The 18728-nt window shown below is 38.5% G+C and overlaps 1 protein-coding gene across 5 annotated transcripts; it reads right to left on the bottom strand.

Moving 5' to 3' along the window:
- Positions 1–2352: 2352 nt before the first annotated feature.
- On the bottom strand, positions 2353–18168 carry LOC306851554 (sodium-dependent serotonin transporter-like). 5 transcript variants are annotated; one of them, XM_079387870.1, is made up of 15 exons: positions 18045–18149; positions 17706–17800; positions 12696–13282; positions 11943–12077; positions 11403–11625; positions 10623–10761; positions 10397–10531; positions 10126–10229; positions 9394–9521; positions 9087–9199; positions 8086–8217; positions 7807–7906; positions 7232–7332; positions 5054–5221; positions 2353–4511 (listed from the first exon to the last, which is right to left on the bottom strand). In XM_079387870.1, exons 3-15 carry the CDS (start codon positions 13072–13074, stop codon positions 4428–4430), a joined length of 1941 nt encoding a protein of 646 aa, XP_079243996.1. In that variant the 5' UTR covers positions 13075–13282; positions 17706–17800; positions 18045–18149; the 3' UTR covers positions 2353–4427. The 5 variants fall into 5 exon arrangements, with proteins under 5 accessions (XP_079243996.1, XP_079243997.1, XP_079243998.1 ...); XM_079387871.1 differs by lacking the exon at positions 17706–17800 and having other exon boundaries at positions 18045–18168; XM_079387872.1 differs by lacking the exon at positions 18045–18149 and having other exon boundaries at positions 17706–17975.
- Between the last annotated feature and the right edge of the window lie 560 nt (positions 18169–18728).

Below are 18728 nucleotides of genomic sequence, written 5' to 3' on the forward strand. Positions count from 1 at the left end.
AAGCTGACAGGAGGTTCCCATCCCCAGAAGAGCAGGGACTCATAGGAAATTGCCAGAAAGAAAAACAGAGAGAGGGAGAAAGAGAGAGGAGGATTACGTGACTGACACCCCTCATTATATTTTTTCTCTCTCTGTTTTCTTTTTAGATTTCTCTAGAATGTGTTACTGAGCTTTAGAAGTATTCAGATATGGGGTTTGTCCAAAAAAATATGCATGGTATGGTTGTACAACTTGATTAGTGTTAACATTGAGTTAAAAAAAAATCCTGAAGGGACCTTGCATTGCAGTTCACATCGTGTGAAAGCTGTAACTCAACACTGTGTATGCATCTGAGTTCAGAGCAGAGGAGTGTTTGTTCAGGCCCAGCTTTTACATGCAATGTACTGTATAGATTAGTCCTTGATGACAGAAACTCAACATTAATGCTTGTCACAGGGCCCTTGTTGCAATACCAGAATTTGAGATGCATTTGACTCTCAATGTACCGAAAACAGAAATTTGAATCATAAATTTATGCCCAGTATTGTTCAAGATTCTCAATGCAATTTAATTCACCATGAATTATATAATAGTTATAATCACTGTATAATCAGAGAATACTTTCTATTGTCAAATGGCTTCTGGGATCTAGGAAACTTTGTATTTTGAAATGTTGAGGGGAAAATAATTATCTGTTTAACTGACTTTCAAATAATTATCCTAAATAAAAGGATACTTTACTTTTACTTTACTTTTAGTCATTTAGCAGATGCTTTTATCCAAAGCGACTTACAAGAAAAAGTAACTAAAACTAAAAGTTAACACTCTGTAAATACTCTATACATACCCATTTAAGAAAATACAGAAATTAAATAAAATTGACAAATGCATACAACAATTTCAATAGTAAACATAAAAAGGGAAAAAATAAATAAATAAAATAAAAAGCGATACTTATATCATTTGCCGGTGTCCTAGGATACGTTGTCATAACTTAAGGACTTTTGTTAAAATCAAAAATATATTTTTATTAATAATTATTTAATTGTGAAATACAATTTAAAATAGCTGTTTAATATTTTAATTGCCTATTTTTTCTTTATAAAAGTCTTTACTGTCACTTTAGATCAATTTAATGTGTCCTTGCTGAATAAAATAATTTGTTTACTTTTAAAAATATATCTCTGAAATATTTACTGTTTAAAATAATACAAAAACAATACAAATTATGCTGATGATAATGATGATGATTATTATTATGAAAGACAACAATCTAAATGGACCCTATTAACTTGATGGTTAAAATTTAGCAAGACATTTAGTCTATTAAGGATATTATAACTCTACACACCCAAACGTATTTGAAACTTATTAGAAGATATAAGAAAGAAATATATAATTTAGGACATAAATGCAGCTGGATTATTTCCAATGGTTTGATCTGTAAAACCAGAAAATCATCTTGTAATTATGTGGAAAGGGTGAGGAGGAACGTGACTGACAGCTCATGTTAATACAATGAGTATGTGTGTGCAATCTGCTCCTCAGAACATTTGTGAGCAAGACCTCATTTATCTACGCCCAAACCCACCTGATAACAGGCTCTGAGGGAGGAGTGTGCGATAAATGGGTTTTCTAAAGATGGGAGATAGGGAATATACATGAATTAGCTCAAGGGAGAGTTAGACGTGATTCAACTGTAATCAAATTCAGTCAAAAAAATGTATGGGTGTTATTAAAATGTTATTTAAAATGTTTTGTCATAATTATCACATAAATGTGTAATGGATAATATTTTTGAGTTTGAAAGGTCTCTTATACTCACCATGGCTGCATTTATTAGATCAAAAATAAAGTAAAAACTGTAATATTGTGAAACATGATTACAATTTAAATTAAGTGTTTTCCATTTTAATACATTTTAAACTGTAATTTATTCTTGTGATGGCAAAGCTGAATTTTCAGCATCAGTCTTCATTGTCACACGCTCCTTTAGAAATAATTTTAATACGCTGATTTCATGCTCAGGAAACATATCTCTGCTACTTAATATTTTTTGTCAAAATTGTTATATTTTTCAGGACTCTTTGCTGAACAAAGTTCAAAATAACAATTTATTTTAAATAGAAATCGTTTGTAACTATTTAAATGTCTTTACTGTCACTTTTGATCAATTTAAATGCATCCTTGCTAAATTCTGTAAAAAATCGGAATAATTAAATTCTGAATAGTGTATATTTATGATTTATTGAACTTAAATATTTCAATTCATCACTTTGAAAGTTAAAATAGCCCACTGAAATCATCCAGGATTATCAGTCAGACAGATCCCTATTTTGTAGCATAAACACAATAAAGGCACACATCCATTATTAATACATATAACTTTATTTTATGTATTTGTCCTATACATATTTTCTCTTAACAGTCTCGGAGACATACATAGATCAAATTTAGACTTTATAAAGTACAATAGATTTTCAATACTTTGATAGACAGAATAGTAAATTGTGCTGAGAAAGAAGAAGAAAGGTCAGCACTGGACTGAAGAGCACACACAGGCACGCACGCACTCACACACACACACACACACACAGATGCACAATATAGACTCACGTCTACGGCATGCACACACACGCACTGATAGAATTGACCATGGCTTATTACTTCTCTACCTCGATGTACAGCTCACACATGTCAGTTCGACAGAGAAATCGACGTCCTCACATTTGCCCACTCTACGAATTCAACGAGTCAGCACAGAACGCCAGACCACACGAACAGCAAAACTCACAAAGTACACATGCACATACTTAGATGTCCAGTCACACCTTTTTTTCATGAAAAAAGTCTTGAGGATCAAGGCTGAAGCATTTGTAACAAGCACATTAGTATTTGGTTTCTGCTACTAAGTGTAACTCACACATAAATATATGTAAAAAATAAATGGCAAAGGAACATGCTAGTGGTCGATCAATATTGTTGTTTTTTTTCTTAGACTTTTACATTTGGTCCCTCCAGTCCTGAATATTTGGTCCCATTCTTGTAAATGCTACATGTAAATAGTAACTGGGTAGGCAGACAAAGAGTTCCAGTAGCAAATAAACAAAATAAGCATTATATGAATGAAATGCCACAAATGTCCCACAAATAAATACACATATGCCTAACAATTGGTACATATCCTCCAAAAGTAGGCTAAACACTTAATATCTGTTACATATACGGGCATGGTGGTCAAAGACGTACTCATACACACATATCCACTCACACACACACACATACACACCTGTGCAAAAAAACATTTAAAAAAATGTATGATTTGGGCCCTTGCTTGTCTCATAAAAAACATTCTGTTACATTCCTACTTTTACCCTTTCCACATCTGAAATGTAAAATAAAAAAACATTTAACAAGACAGAAAATAAGAAAATATATTCACAATTAGTGATGGATTCAGTCCCTAAACCACAAGCAGCTTCTTTGAAGTCATACTTACAAATTTCTATAATGACAATAAAGAAACAAAATCTTTTTTGGCCTCATATAAATGAGTGTACATGTAAAATATACCTGAAATTGGTCACAAAACCACAATATAACAATCTTTATGTATTTAGTTACTATTTAAGGACAAATAAATATTGTAGAAAAGCAATGTATATAAATTTTAGATTTTCATAAAGTAAACTGAACCACTTGTGCGTCCATTCCTGTTCTTATCCCAAACTTCACTAAACAGATATTCAAAAGTTTGGAGTTGGTGAGATTTTTTTATGTTACATGATCCTTCAGATATCAGTCTGATAAGAAACATTGGTTAGACTTTATTTTAAGTTGTCCTTGTTTCAGTGTACATTTAAGTACTGAGTAATATTAATTAACTACATGTACTAACTATATGGTTAGGGTTAGGATTAGGGTTACTTGCATGTAATTATGATTAATTTATTGTTATTATAATAATAAGCACATGTATTGTGTTACCGAAACATTTCTTATTATCAATGTTGAAAACTGTTGTGTAAACAGTGATTTTTTTTCAGGATTCTTTGATGACTAGAAAGTTCAGAAGAACAGCATTTATATGAAATAATCTTTTGAAACAATGTAAAGTTCTTTACTGTCACCTTTGATTATATATATTTGATTATATATATATATACATTGTTTATGGAGATCTAAAATAAAAAATAGAAGGACAAAACACAAACTCAAGAACTTGCTACGGCTGTCAGTAACTCATATGAGCGCTGACAGTGGTCACACATGGATGGCTAGAATAAGAATAAAACAATAGCTGTATTCGGAGGCCTGGCCTCACCGTCACACAATACAGGTAGCAGACTCCTCTGGGGTGAGGTGTGAAGGGAGGTCAGCCGAGGCCCTTACAGGAGACACAGGTCCCCTGCTTTTGTGCTACATGTCCAGCAGAAGAGGAAATTCTGTCACACGGTGTTGGTGATGACAATTGTGTCTCTCTGAGGGCCGCTGGACCCCGGAGCCTCAGGGGTAATGCTCTTTAGCAGACGCTACAGGGGTAAGCAGTGAGAGTGGTGAAAACTGTGAAAACGTTTAAGTTACAGGAGGGTGTTACGGTAAGTCGAACAGCTCAACTACAAAGAAATATTAAAGAGATTAAACAACAGTGATATGTTGCAACTCTTGTCAGTTAAATACTGAACAGCTGTGGGCTAAAACTCTCCTCTATGAGGCACATAATTACACACCCCAAACCTGACATGCTAAAGTCACTGGTAGTTACATCACAGAATCAACAAAGGTTAACCTTGTGTCATTTTTCATCAACTGCCAAACACATCCTGTGACTAAAGTGTCACTGCATGGATGTATACAGTGACTGACAGCCATGTGCCTTGACTCCCTTTGATGTCTATCTTCACGTCTCAAACAGAGAAAATTTACTAACGTTATCAAGTTGATGCGTTGCAGCATAATTGTGTCTGTGCTGCTGTAATGTGTTTAAGTGCCATTGTTATATCTGGCTCACTTATTAGACCTGACAAGATACAGTAATATATGTGTTTTGATGTTTTTGTCTGTCGAGGCTCACCTGTTTGAAGGTCCCTTTGGTGGTGACTAGATGGTAGACCATGTAAGAAGGCACACAGATGAAGGAGGACACTCCAATACAGTAGCCGAGAACTGTGGTCCAGAAAGGGTACAGGTAGTCAAACAGCTTCACCTCGGGAGGGAATGCCAGGAAACTTCCAATAATGAACTACAGACATGAAACAATGAGAAGAATAACAAAACTGTATCTGCATTTCTGACATGCTGAGATCTGGAAAAATATAACAAAGATCATAAACGAGAGGTTAAAGGGATAGTTCTGCCCAAAATTAAAATGCTGTCATCATTTGAACCTCATGTTCTTTTGTGTTCCTCAAAAGAAAGTCATACATGAAAACTGTCAGGGTTCTGTCGTGTGTGTCATGTGTTCCTGCCCCTTGTGTCCATATTTGGTTTGTTTCCTGTCCTTGTTAAGCGTAATCATTAGTTAATTCTTGTCTAGCTGTGTTTGTCTTGTTATCTATGATTTACCTGTGTATTTATAGTCCTGTCTGTGTTGTGCCATTTCGTCTGGTCTACTCGTTAACCCCGGTGTGTGATGTCCTTGTCCTGCCCTGATGTCATGATTAAAGTCTGTTATTTGAGTTTATCTCCTCGTCTGCGTGTTCCTGGTTCCTCCCTCGTGTGTGCACCGTGACAGAAGACCAGACCACAACAGTAAGCGGCGCCCCTTCACCTCGTTTTATTTTCCGTTTTTGAACAGTTTTTATTTTTTGTTCCTGTTTGGTCTGTCCCTTGCGGCATGGAAGTCGCCGCTCGTCATCCTGACTTAGCCCGCGTCAAGTGGGCGTGGGAGTTCGGCAGGATTGCCGCGAGTGCCGCGAGTCCGCTGGCCGCGAGCCCTCCAGCCTGCCGATCGCGGGAGAAGTTCGCCGTTGTCCGCGGTTCATCCAACCCGCCGATCGTGGGAGATATCCACCGCCGTCCGCGGCACACCAAGACCGCCGTTCGCGGGAGATCAACGCTGCCGTCCGTGGGGAAAGCCAACCCACCGTCGGCGGCTTCCCCAAGTCACGCCGCTAGCCGCGGCTCATCGACCCCGCCGTTCGCGGGAGATCACGTCGCCGTCCGTGGAGAAAGCCCACCCACCGTCGGTGGCTCCCCTGTGCACGCCGCCGACCCGCCTCTGACTCAATACCCGCCGGATTGCCTCTGACTCAAGCCCGCCGCGGAAGTGGAAGCGGTTGCTGAGGGAACCTTGTGAGGGCCCCTGACTCCTTGTCATGCCCATTAAGAAGCCTCTACTTCCGAGCTAGCCCAGGTGGGCTCCTGTTCCTGTGGGCGGTCCTGTCCTGTTCCAGTGTCTGTGAGTTTAGCCCTGGAGGGCTATCGGGTTCCTGTCCTGTCCCTGATCCTGTCTGTCTGGCCCCGGAGGGCTCCTGATACCCCCTGGATTCCCCATGGAAATTTTTTTTGGGGGGGGGGGGGCGATGAAGGATGCCTCGGCCACAAATACCACCCGCCATGGCCTCCTGAGCTCCCTGCTCCGCCATGGCTTCCTGAGCTCCACCGGGGCCTCCGTCTGTTCTGCTCTGGAGGTCCCCGTCCTGTGTTCCTGTGGATGTCTGTCCTGAGGGGCCTCCAGAGCGCCCACCCCCCCTCCCTGATGGAACTGTTAAGGCTCGGGACGAGCCTTTCGGGAGGGGGGGAGTACTGTCAGGGTTCTGTCATGTGTTCCTGCCCCTTGTGTCCATATTTGGTTTGTTTCCTGTCCTTGTTAAGCGTAATCATTAGTTAATTCTTGTCTAGCTGTGTTTGTCTTGTTATCTATGATTTACCTGTGTATTTATAGTCCTGTCTGTGTTGTGCCATTTCGTCTGGTCTACTCGTTAACCCCGGTGTGTGATGTCCTGCCCTGATGTCATGATTAAAGTCTGTTATTTGAGTTTATCTCCTCGTCTGCGTGTTCCTGGTTCCTCCCTCGTGTGTGTGCACCGTGACAAAAACATTATGACCGACTTTTCATTTTTGAGCCAACTGTCCCTTTCAGTGTATTTGCATGTAAATGCACTTTCTGGACTGGGTTTCTGTAACTCAGACAGCATAGCTTATCAAATCATGGGTATGAAGGGAATGCATGAACTGATAAAACATATACCTTGAATGCAATGGAAGTTGTTTTGGTAAGTCACAAAATGCATTAATGTAATAGACTGACCAATAGGAAGCAGGGACAGATGGCTACCCAGCAGACCCTCCAAAACAGACCAGGAGCAAAGCCAAGCATCAGCTGCACATCATTGCAGAAACGCGTCGTCCCTGCACGTATTTTACAAACAGACTTAGTGCACATCGCCTGAAGCAGCATATCGGATTACGAAACTATTGAGGTACATGATAAAATCTTGGGACTAATAGTTGGTAGTTGAATAAGAAAGAACAGATGAACAACAGCAACATATAAAGTGACAGAAGTAGCTAAACAGTTTTATAGTTTGACATTATGACTTCTCTCCCTGCAGTAGTGACTAAAAAAATACATTTTCTTAGACTCTCAGGAATTAGGCTAAAGGGGGCACAGTCCAAAATAAGTTGAGGAAGAAAAACTGACATATCAAAAGCATACATTTTCCGGCCCAAAAGCCTCTAAGGGACCATCTTGTCTAGACAATTCGTTAAGAAACTACGTAGGAGTTTGTTTGCTTCATCAAACCAGCACGGATTCAGACCAGCAGCACGGTCAAAACTAATTAAAGTATATTTTGAATGATTAAGCTGCAATCTAATACATACCATAGAACCAGGAAACAGCAATGACCTCGAGGAAGACCACGGTGATAACAGCAGGGCCCGTGGCATACTCCTCAAATAGTTTAACAACAAATGCACCTCCCTACAAACACATTGCCTCAGTATTAAAATGAATCATTAATGTGCACACTTTGGAAAATGGCATGTTATTTTGGTAAATTTCCAAATTTGGTCTCTGGACAGTATTTAAAGCCTATTAGAACTGAAGGAAAATCCCCCAAAGCAAAACAAAATTTTTGTTTGCAGTGCTGTTAGACTTACGTAGGTAAGAGTGGAGAGGGCGCCCAAATAACAGACGCACACCAGGCCGAGCACAAACCATTCTCTCCTCCTGGCCAACAGGTGGGGGAACTCGTCCAACATGGCTGTAATTACCCCTTCCAGACCTGCAAACTGTAGAGCGCAAACACACACAAGAGACACATAGGATGATAGAAAAGTAGGTCAAGGACCCATTAAACTTGTACAGGCATTAATTCAAATAATGCTCCTTATAAGGTAAATACAGCACTCAGTGGATTTTGACATTATAATCAAACAGAAATAGACTACATATAGAGTTATATCATTAGCAGACTGCATTAATCCATTCCTGACATGACTTTTATAGATAAATATACTAAAATATATTTGTAAAGCTACAAATAGATTTACATAGTTATGTACTTTATAAAAATACCCTGCAATTGTACTTTTGGTATACTAAACTGGTATATTAAAGTCTGCTAAACTGGAACAACTAATTTTGTAATTAATGCACTTTAATTGTGCAGAAGTAGTGCTTAAGACCAACTAAAGATATACTAAAGTATATTTGTTTGTGCTAAAGTAAAACTACTGCAAGTATACTTTAGGTACAATTTCAATATCTATGATATTATTCAAAGATTAGAACACATATCAGGCTTAATATTAAGTAATATGTATTGTGCACAAGCAGTTCTTGAATTTTGTTGAATTTTTAAAATCAGTCAGTTTATCCCGAGGGATAAGACAATAAATATGTTAATAGATTTGATTTATGCTTAGTTTGAAATAAATGTATTTTAAATATATACTTTTTTACTGGTATTGATGTGTGTGGTCAGCATAGGGACAAGAATGGGTTAACTATGCATGCTGAAGACCTAATGTAATGAAACACTGTTGACAATACATTTTACTAAATTCAGAAACAATAAGCTGAGTAAACAGAGGGAAAAATCTAATTCATTAAGGGAGAATTCATTGGCTAGTATTTCAAGAAAGCAAGAAAGACTGACCGTGCTATCCAGCCCCAGCATAATTATCATGAGGAAGAATATGATGGCGAAGAACGTAGCAGCTGGCATATTGGCAATAGCCTCAGCATAGATGATGAAGAGCAGACTGGGACCTTCGAACACACGCATCCAATCAAGACAGGTAAATCAAATGTCATTTTAGTGTGAACAGCCATATCATTTTTTTGCAATTGATATTAAGGTTTAAATAATTATTTAAAATTCTTTAATTGGTACTTAATTGAATGGAAATGGTGCCATAGAGCAAGAATAAAGAAGTTAGGTAGAAATGAAATGAGGTGCTTACCAGCATCTTTAGCTACATTCTCCACACGTTGTTGGCGCATCTCTGCCATGTAGCCCAGCACGGTGAAGATCACAAAGCCTGACAGGAAACTGGTCAAACAGTTCACTGAGCTTGTGACCAATGCATCTCTGCAATTCAAAGAGAGATATAAAGATTTGAGCAAAAAGAAAAATTATAAAAAGCTTAAATAGATTAAATAAATAATAAAAAAGATTAAATAGCTTAAACAGGGAGCAACAGAGAAAAAGGATAATAGAAAATAAAAACTAGATTTTTAGAAAGCTAGCGATTGCAAAAAAGTGTTGTGGGTGATTTCAGGGCATTGCTATGATTTTAAGAAAGGTTCCTAGGTGGTTTCTTACAGCACCAAGTCAACAGAGTCCACCTCCAAGTCTCTATCATATTCTAGTTCTCAGATAAGTCAAGATTATTTTTTTCACACGTTTTATCATAAATAAAGTTGCTTAGAGAAGTAATAGAACTCCTTTCCTCAACAAATCTAATGATTCATGATATCATTTTGGCTATAGCCTGAACAATGCTGGAAGAGTTATGAGCCAGAGTGTAATACTTAGGATTAGGCCAACGCCAAACCTACATAGAAACATATGCAAAAAGAAGCTGGGAATAAAGTGTGAATAAAGTTCACATTTTAAGCTCAAGTTTGTGATAACAGAACCTTAAGTGCAGATAATAGAAAATGACAGCAGTATAAATGTGAGCCAGGTGTACTTGTAGCAGTTGTTATGAAAGGGATTGTAGCTGGCAAAGGCCAGGAGAACACCAAAGCCTGGACCCAGAGAGAAGAAGATCTGTGCAGCTGCATCAAGCCAAACCTGAAAAAAACACAGATGGAGTGATTTGTCTGTAAAGATTTTCATTCATCCATATCATACCTGACAGATGGCAGGAAATATGTGTTATAGGGGAAGAGGGACACAGCAACCAACATGGATTGTGCAATATCTTAGTATTCAGAATGGTTGATTTAGTTGCCACTCACTGTAGTGGTTAAAAGTTTGCTCCAATCAGGTTTCAGGTAGAAGACCACTCCTCTCCATGCTCCCGGCAGGGTGGCCCCTCTTATCAACAGGATCAGCAGCACCAGGTACGGAAAGGTAGCCGTCACCCACACTACCTGCCAGAAAGAGTCATGAAGAAGCTGCCGATAAACAGTTTTAACTCAAAGTTGGCTATTCTTTTTCTTTGAGGTTTCCTGTATATCTTACCTTGCCGGAGGTTTTGACCCCTTTCCAGATGCTGAAGTACACAACAATGAAGATGAACAACAGACAGAGCGCTAGTTGCCAGCTCACCCAGCCCAACTGATGAAGACCAGGGGACAGATGAACCTGCAGAACATGCCGTCTAAGGACATGAGAGAAGTTGGTAGACAGTTTATAAAGACAAACATAAGTAGAAGCTACTATTGGGTGACAAAGGTGTCACAGAATAGTAAAAAAATGGTAACACTTTAGTATAGGGACCAATTATCTAGTTGCTTATTAGCATGACCATTATTAACATATTGGCTGTTTATTAGTACGTATAAAGCACATGTTCTGCATGACTATATTCTACATCCCTAATCCTACCCAATACCAACACTTAACAACAACTACCTTACTAATTAGCAGTTTATTGAGGCAAAAGTCATAGTTAATGGTTTGTTAATAGCAAGAATTGGACCTTAAAATAAACTGGGACCAAAAAAAGCTTAGTGAGTAGGAAAGTACTGATGAGTGCAGGACAGTTAGATAAGAACAAGAAGCAACATTTATATAGAAAACAGGAAATCCTGGCAGCACAAATAAAAAGTGGGAGCAATCAACTAAATGAAGCCTCTAAATCTCTCCAAAAGCAGCGGATACACAGAACCAGTCCCCCACCTGCATCTTTCAAGAGAGAGTAACACATTCTCTCTAAATCTCGTTCGTTCAAGAAGCCTAGTAAAGGCAAAGTTCTTAGCTCTATCCCTTTCAACTGGACTTGCACTTACACGCACTTACATATAGAACTCTTCAGCCGGAGAGACAGAGGTGCTGGTCCAGGAGACATTCAAGTCGGTGGACAGGTAGTGGGTGCAGTTGGGAGTGTTCCACTGGTTGGTACAGGTGGTCCAGGGTAGCGTGGCACGAAAGGAGGACAGGAGGTAGTAGAGAGCCCAGGCCATTATGGTATTGTAGTAGAAGGCAATGTAGAGCGCAATGATGCAGATGGCAAAGCCTATACCTGCAAAAGAACATGATCATGCAAATGTTTCTATCACCTTCCACTTTGGGGAAGTGGCTGACATTTAGGACAAAGTTGCATTTACATAAAATCAAGTTTCTTAAGCAGCTGGCATTTTACCAGGTAAATGTGACAATTTCCATAACAGAGTCCTGGTTATCAACAAAGAGAGAGCGGAATCGGTAAGAAGTTTAGAGGAAGGTCAAGGGAGAGTGTACTATCAGCACAGCACATGTCAGTTTGCCGTTATCTGTCTGACCCTTAACCTGGGTTCTTGGTCTCAGAAGTCTGAGCCTTGTGAAGCAGACCAGTCTTACCCTTGAAGATGGGGCAGATGTGTTTCCAGATGGAGATACACCCGCTGCGGTGAAACTGGCCCAAAGCCAGTTCCATGTAAAACAGCGGCACACCACCAAACACAGCCATCAGCAGGTATGGCAGAAGAAAGGCACCTAAACACAAGGATTTAGACAGGAAGCACAATTGAACTTCACGGTTCCATTGCAGTGGTCTTAACTCATCCTGAAAGCACTATTGTACTTACAGAAAAGACTCTAACATACACAAAAAGTTCCTGTTCAGACAAGCCCCCAGGTTCTTGATTAAAGTTTTATACGTGAGCTTTTGACGTGAATGCTAGATAGCTGTTGATTGAGCAGCAGCGAGCCAGATTATTAAACAATATGAGCAAGTCCCACCCATGAGAGCCACAATTAATGGTGTTGGTTGCGGTGAGTGTCTCCCTGCCTGCTCTATCTCATGCACTCCCTTTGCATGGTGAAACAGGAAATTACAAAGATTTTATTACTTGAAATTCAATGAAAGGAGACTAAAGCCTGTTTGTACTGACGAGGCGAGTTGGATCGCACAAAGACAGGAGACAACAGCAGAATTCCCCATTGTCTGTTAGTTCTTTTTAAGCAAACATCACCAAGTTGATCTTGTCTCAAAGACGGAAATCTGTCTTTTAATCTTTCTCTACACAATATTTGTTTAAGTGCATCAAACTTATCCGTCTCAGAGTTGCCTGCAGCTTTAGTATCACTATTGCCTAGCACGTTTGACCTTACCCCCTCCATTTTGGTAGCAGATGTAGGGAAAACGCCACACATTGCCCAGGTCCACTGCATACCCGATCACCGACAGCAAGAAGTCCATCTTTTTGCTCCAGGTCTCCCTAGGCGGATCCAAGCTTGTCTGCTGGACCACCAGAGTCTTGAATGCCCCAGGGGTGCTGCCCCTGTCCGTCCCAGCACCCGCACCATCCCTAGGGCTTTGTGGGGATGTGCTGGGATAACCGTTGGAGACCTGCCCAGGCCCGGAGCACGATTTCTGACCCTTCTCCGCAATGCTGTCCGCAACCAGCCTTCCATTTTCTTGTGACTCTTGCTCCTTCTCATGCTCTCCCTCATCCTCTTGATTCATCATCACTGGTTGTTTCATCTCCATGGTGAGGACTGCTGTTAGGGTTGAGACGGTGGTCCTCTTGCACTGGCTGATATCGCGCCCATGAGGGGATAGAGAGCCTGGAGAAGAAGGGCTGAGTTTGGAACGGAGCAGGCTGGGATGGAGAGAGCAAGGAGAGTGTGACCGTGCCTTAACCTGTGCGTTTTAACAACCTCAAGTGGGAAAACAAGCAAACACCGCTCAAGCCCAGCTGTAGAACAAAGAGAGGGGAAATTCAGATGGCGCTGGAGGGGATTTAGCATGGATTTACCCCTGTGATTCTGATACAAAGTGTTCTTAAGAAATGACACATCATCTTTGTCAGAAAAACCATATGTTGTTTTGAAAGATATCTGGAGATTTTGATTAAATATGCCCTTACAACATGGGGTTAAAGCTGTAAAACGCTAAGTGAACTCTGTACATGCCACAGCAACAGTAAGCCTTCGGGAGCTGCCAAGACAGTTATTTATTCTCATTTTCCTTGACACTGTTGTTACTTAACTTCCAATAAGAGAGTGTACCTGATGTTAATCACAGATGCATTAGATTACAAAACATACACTTTTTACAGCCTTTCCCCTAATTTAAATAGATCTTATATACATTTATGGTACACTTACATTTAACAGTGAGAGTTAAGTAATTCCAAACGTTACGACATGTTAAACAAACAAGGCATGAAAGACTATGTGCAACAATTTTATTTTTATTTCAGGACAGAAATTAAGACTCAAACAGGTTTAAAACTTGTTTGATCAATACACGGTTAAACATTACCAATAATTCATTATACTGTGTTTTAAAGTGCACTTCAGCATCCAAAATTAACTGGAGGGCAAGTTGCTTCCAGCAGCATCCTTACTTTCCGCCTAGCATTCTGTGAAAGCTGTTTGTAATTACTAGTTGAAATTGATGGACATTGATGCAGGTGGGTGAGAAGATATTAAGCAACTACTATTTATCACAACTTAAAGATCATAATAATGTCAGGAATAATTGAGAGGGGAATACTAATTTTTTCCCTGCTTGCCTTTTCCTCATACTATAACAGCTGATACATTTAATTTAGTTTCCATCAGGGGATTTATAACAGCCAAGAAATGTTTATTATTTATTCAAAGTGAATCATTTGTTCCTTTAAAACACATTTATAAAAAGTAAAAAACTATTAATGATTTTATGGTGGATGTGGAGAAGGTGGAAAATGTTCTGCACTATTAAAATCAGACAAAAAGCAAAATGTTTGCCCATATCCAGCATGGCAACTTATCAATACAATTAATTTGTATGTAAGATTTGATTCGTCAAACATGACTCAAAAATTACGCACAGGCACATTTTATGTGGAATGATTGAAAAAGTTAATTTAAAAAATAAGGACAAGCATAAGTTAAATGATCATGCCATATTATCAATCAATTGTAAATGTTAACACAAAAAATGTTAATGTTTTACAGCTGCCACCACATATCCTTCTCATCCAAGTGTCACAAGAAGACAAGATAAAAGACATTGAATTACAAGTTTTATCTAAGATATTTTTTCTGGACAAAGATTATCTGGTTGGCAAACTGCCTGATATGTATTATTTACAGCCCTATCTCTTTCTACTTTCTGCCCGTTTTTCTTTGCACACACTAGTCAACCCACAAATCTATTCTCTTTCACGCACACTAAATCAACTCTCCTAATACTGAGCATCTCGGACACCTCGCCTAAATTTTTGTTCATAATCACAGATAATAGCGAGGTCAAGATCAGTGCAGCTATGTTATGTTAAGAGTTTGTTCGGTTACCAGGATCTCATGCTAAATGTGCTTATCTGTTACTCCACAATCTTCATTATAACACATCTGATATACACATAAATGCCAAATGAAATAAAGTTAATACGAACAGTTTTATAACCAATAGATATTGAGATAAAACACTTCCAGTCCCATTATAGCATCATTAGACTCATTAAATTGAGCTGCCAGAGTTCTTCAGGGTTCTCAAAAACCTCCACTACAGCAGAACTAGACTTCCACATTTTAATGAACTGAAAATATCAGTTAAAGTACAACTTTAACAACATAAAACTGTTGACAAAGGCTCAATGGCATACATAGCAACATCAAAATGCCTCCTGTTACACATGCAGGCACGTACAGACACACACACACAAGCAAAGACTTGCAACACATTATCACACACGGAGCCACAAACACCATACACAGCGCAACCCTACCGTGCTGCGGTTGAGCAGTTCTGTGGGGGTCTGTGTTAGGGTGGGGACCAACACCGTCCCTGGGAGCCTGGTGCTCAAGACACACCCCCTTCACCCCTGCTCGCTCTCTTTCTCTCTAACTCAGGCTTCCTCTACTTCTTCTTTTACCAAAGAGTCTTTAACTTGCTTTGTGGTAGTCAGCCTAAGGCACTTCACATGTAGTCACATAGAATTAAGCTCAATGATATAATTATGACCCCTGCTACCAAACATCTGTTCATGGAAAACACAAGAGGAATGAATGGAGAGTGCAAGCCCTCGTTTAAAGCACATCCACATACTATTTATTTGTGTCAAAGGAGGCCTGACCTACATTCGCAAAATCCCACTAATATATTCAACTTACACATAGGATCTTAAACTGACACCAGGTTTAAGAGAAACTGCCTATTAGTTTAAAAGAATCACTGATATCCTTATTGACATGCTACTCAAAAGGTTGGACATACCTATGACTCTTTAATATCAATATGTTTTTATTACACATTTACAATTAATGATAAACTCATCAAAATGATGAAAAAACACAAAATTCCAAACAAATAAGATGTATTAAATGGGTTTCTACTTTAAGCACTTGTTGCTTATTCTTAATTATCCAGTCCAATTCTCTGTTTCTCTCACATATATACTGTACATATACACTCTGTGTATGTATGTATGTATGTATATGTGTATATATATATATATATATATATATATATATATATGTAGTTTTGTCATTTATAAATCTGTGTGATATGTAAACAACTAGTCTAATAACTAATTACAAAACTAATTTCAAGCATATAAGCATGATTTCAGATCAAAATGTTTTTAAGATGATAAGAAATCATATAAATCTAGTAAAGTGTGTCCAGACTTTTGACTGGTTATCTATATATTCTCCATAAAGTGCAAACGATGATGTTGTTTGGAAGGCTCACTGTAAAAATAGACTAAAAACAGTTAAAATATAGGCCTTGTTTATCAATTCATCTTCTAAGTGCCATGGCGAATAAGTGAATTACGCACACAGTTGAGTCCCTAATTGTAAACAAGATTTCAGAGATAAATATGAACACACAACGTGGTTTCCACATGGATTTTAAGCTGTACATAATGTAACAATGTAAACAATACGGGTTAAATCAGCAGGAAAAGATAAATACATTACCCTTCTGTTCTTCTGAATGAACAGCGATCCAGAAATAATACAGCTAAGATTAACGATGGACACAAAACCTATTACCTTTTGAAAATTAAACACCATACACTACAAACCAACTGACACTCGTAGGCTCTGAACGATTCAAATACTGAAAGTTGTCAATTTAACATAGCATTAGAGATTATTAAAATGCCTTTGTTTATTTGAATAAAAGCCATCACCTCAGGGCAAACACAAACAAACCACACACATACACACAAAACAAATAATGTAAGATAATAACGCATGATTTGCATTTTAGAACACAGAGAAAGTAGGTCAAAGTAGGTCCTAATACTGCTATAACTATTTTATGATTTTTGTGGTGTCAAAATGTGCCTTGTCCAGTGTAAATTGTAATTAGGTGTAATTAGAAAAAAAAGTAATTTTTAACATAAAAATCTATAGTGTTATTAACTGATATCACCTGAAAATGTTTTTTAAACTGATCCTAAGGTGATTTTTGGTGATTTATTAAGTTTATGCAGGTGTCCTAGTAGAGTAACTAAAAGTGTTCTTTATTACATTAACTAACTATGAAATTGTCAGGCAACTTTTGTTCAATTTTACAGGCATAGGCTATATAAAGGCCTATACATAGCCTATTTTTATTAGTCCTATAGGCTATATTAGAGAGAGGGTAGTTTTATTAATTCATCATCTTTTTATGCAATGTTTTGTTTGAAAAGTATGTGCTATCTTTTTCTTAAAAAGTACAATCTTTTAGGTGGAATTAAATGTGTAATGTTAAAGGATGTTGCTATCACGTGCATCATATCTAAATCCTTCAGTGTCATAATCTGAGTAGAAAACAAGACGGTTGGCAGTTTTACTAATCTCTGACATGTTGTTGTTGGTTAGAAGACGGGACCGAGGGATCAGGACAGAAGCAGGAGTGCTGGCGATGTGATGAAGGCACAAATGGACCGAGGGAGACGGGACGTTTAATCTGTCTAATGACCCTAACTAGAGTACACGAAGAACCGCCTCAGAAGAACAACATTAAAGATCCTTCATCGCTTTTACAGGTACAAATAAACCTTTACGCATGAAAGGCAGGCATATAATGTGTTAATCAATAACCTTAAAAATATAACTAACTAAACACAATTTTGAATCTAAGTATTTGCTTAGAGCGTACCTAAAGAGAAAGATGGAGAAAGTGTGTCCTACCTTACAGATGTCAAGTCGAGTTCTACAGAGATTTTTGCAGCGTCCCTCGGGTGACAAATAATTTTTCCCACTTTTTACACGCAAGCGCTCACACACTGTTAAGCATACACAAGTATTGTAAAGCACCAAGAACATTTGCTGAGGATCCATTACATCCAGTTTTTCTTGCCCATCAGAAGGTTCTTGCAAATAGTCTCATACGTCAATGAGAGGCTGACTTAGTTTTACAGCTAAATGTAATACATGCTACAACCCTGTTTTAAATTCTCAAAGACAAACACACATAAGATTCTGCAAACATTCACATAGTGGCTCTGAAAGACATACAGTTACACTTACAGTTTGGAGAACAGCAAATCTTTCCAATCTGTTTGAGCTAGTAGGTTAATCCGCAATGTCCAATGAACTGAAAGGCTGGAGGGAAACAGAGGGATTGGGTGAAGGTATCTCAACTAGGCGAAACAGATTTTAAAGGAGGGAAATAAGAAGCTTAGATTGTGTCTGTGACAAATGCACTCCCCTTTAACTTTCTTGCTAACCAGTGGCAGATCGGGATGTGAAAGAATTAAAGAGCACAAAGATTCAGTCAAGAGTCCCATTTCAACACTCAACTAGAGAGTTCTTGGAATCACTCCCTGAGGACTTGAAGGCATAATTATTTGATGGAATGGCCAACAAAAAGGTACCGTTCCTCTGAGGTCTTTAAAAGCCCTTCCACATGTTTTAATCTATTGTGGGGCCTTGGTATTTCCTATGACCACAGTCTTTGCAAAGTTCAAAAAGGTACCGTCTCTACATGGTAGTGGAAAGATTGTGTTAAATCTATGCAAAATAGTCTGATAATATCATTTTATGTTGTTGGAAGGTGCTCGATTTAAGTATTAAAGGGACAGTTTGCCATATGGAAGCATTTACTGAAAAATCTTTGTCACAAGGAGGACTGAAACTGATTTGGCAGAACAAAAATAATACATTTAAGAAGTAAATGAATTATCAGATCTCCAGTTCAGGGAGTCATCTGCC

The sequence above is a fragment of the Barbus barbus genome (assembly GCF_936440315.1).
Source record: "Barbus barbus genome assembly, chromosome: 31".
Classification (NCBI taxonomy): domain Eukaryota; kingdom Metazoa; phylum Chordata; class Actinopteri; order Cypriniformes; family Cyprinidae; genus Barbus; species Barbus barbus.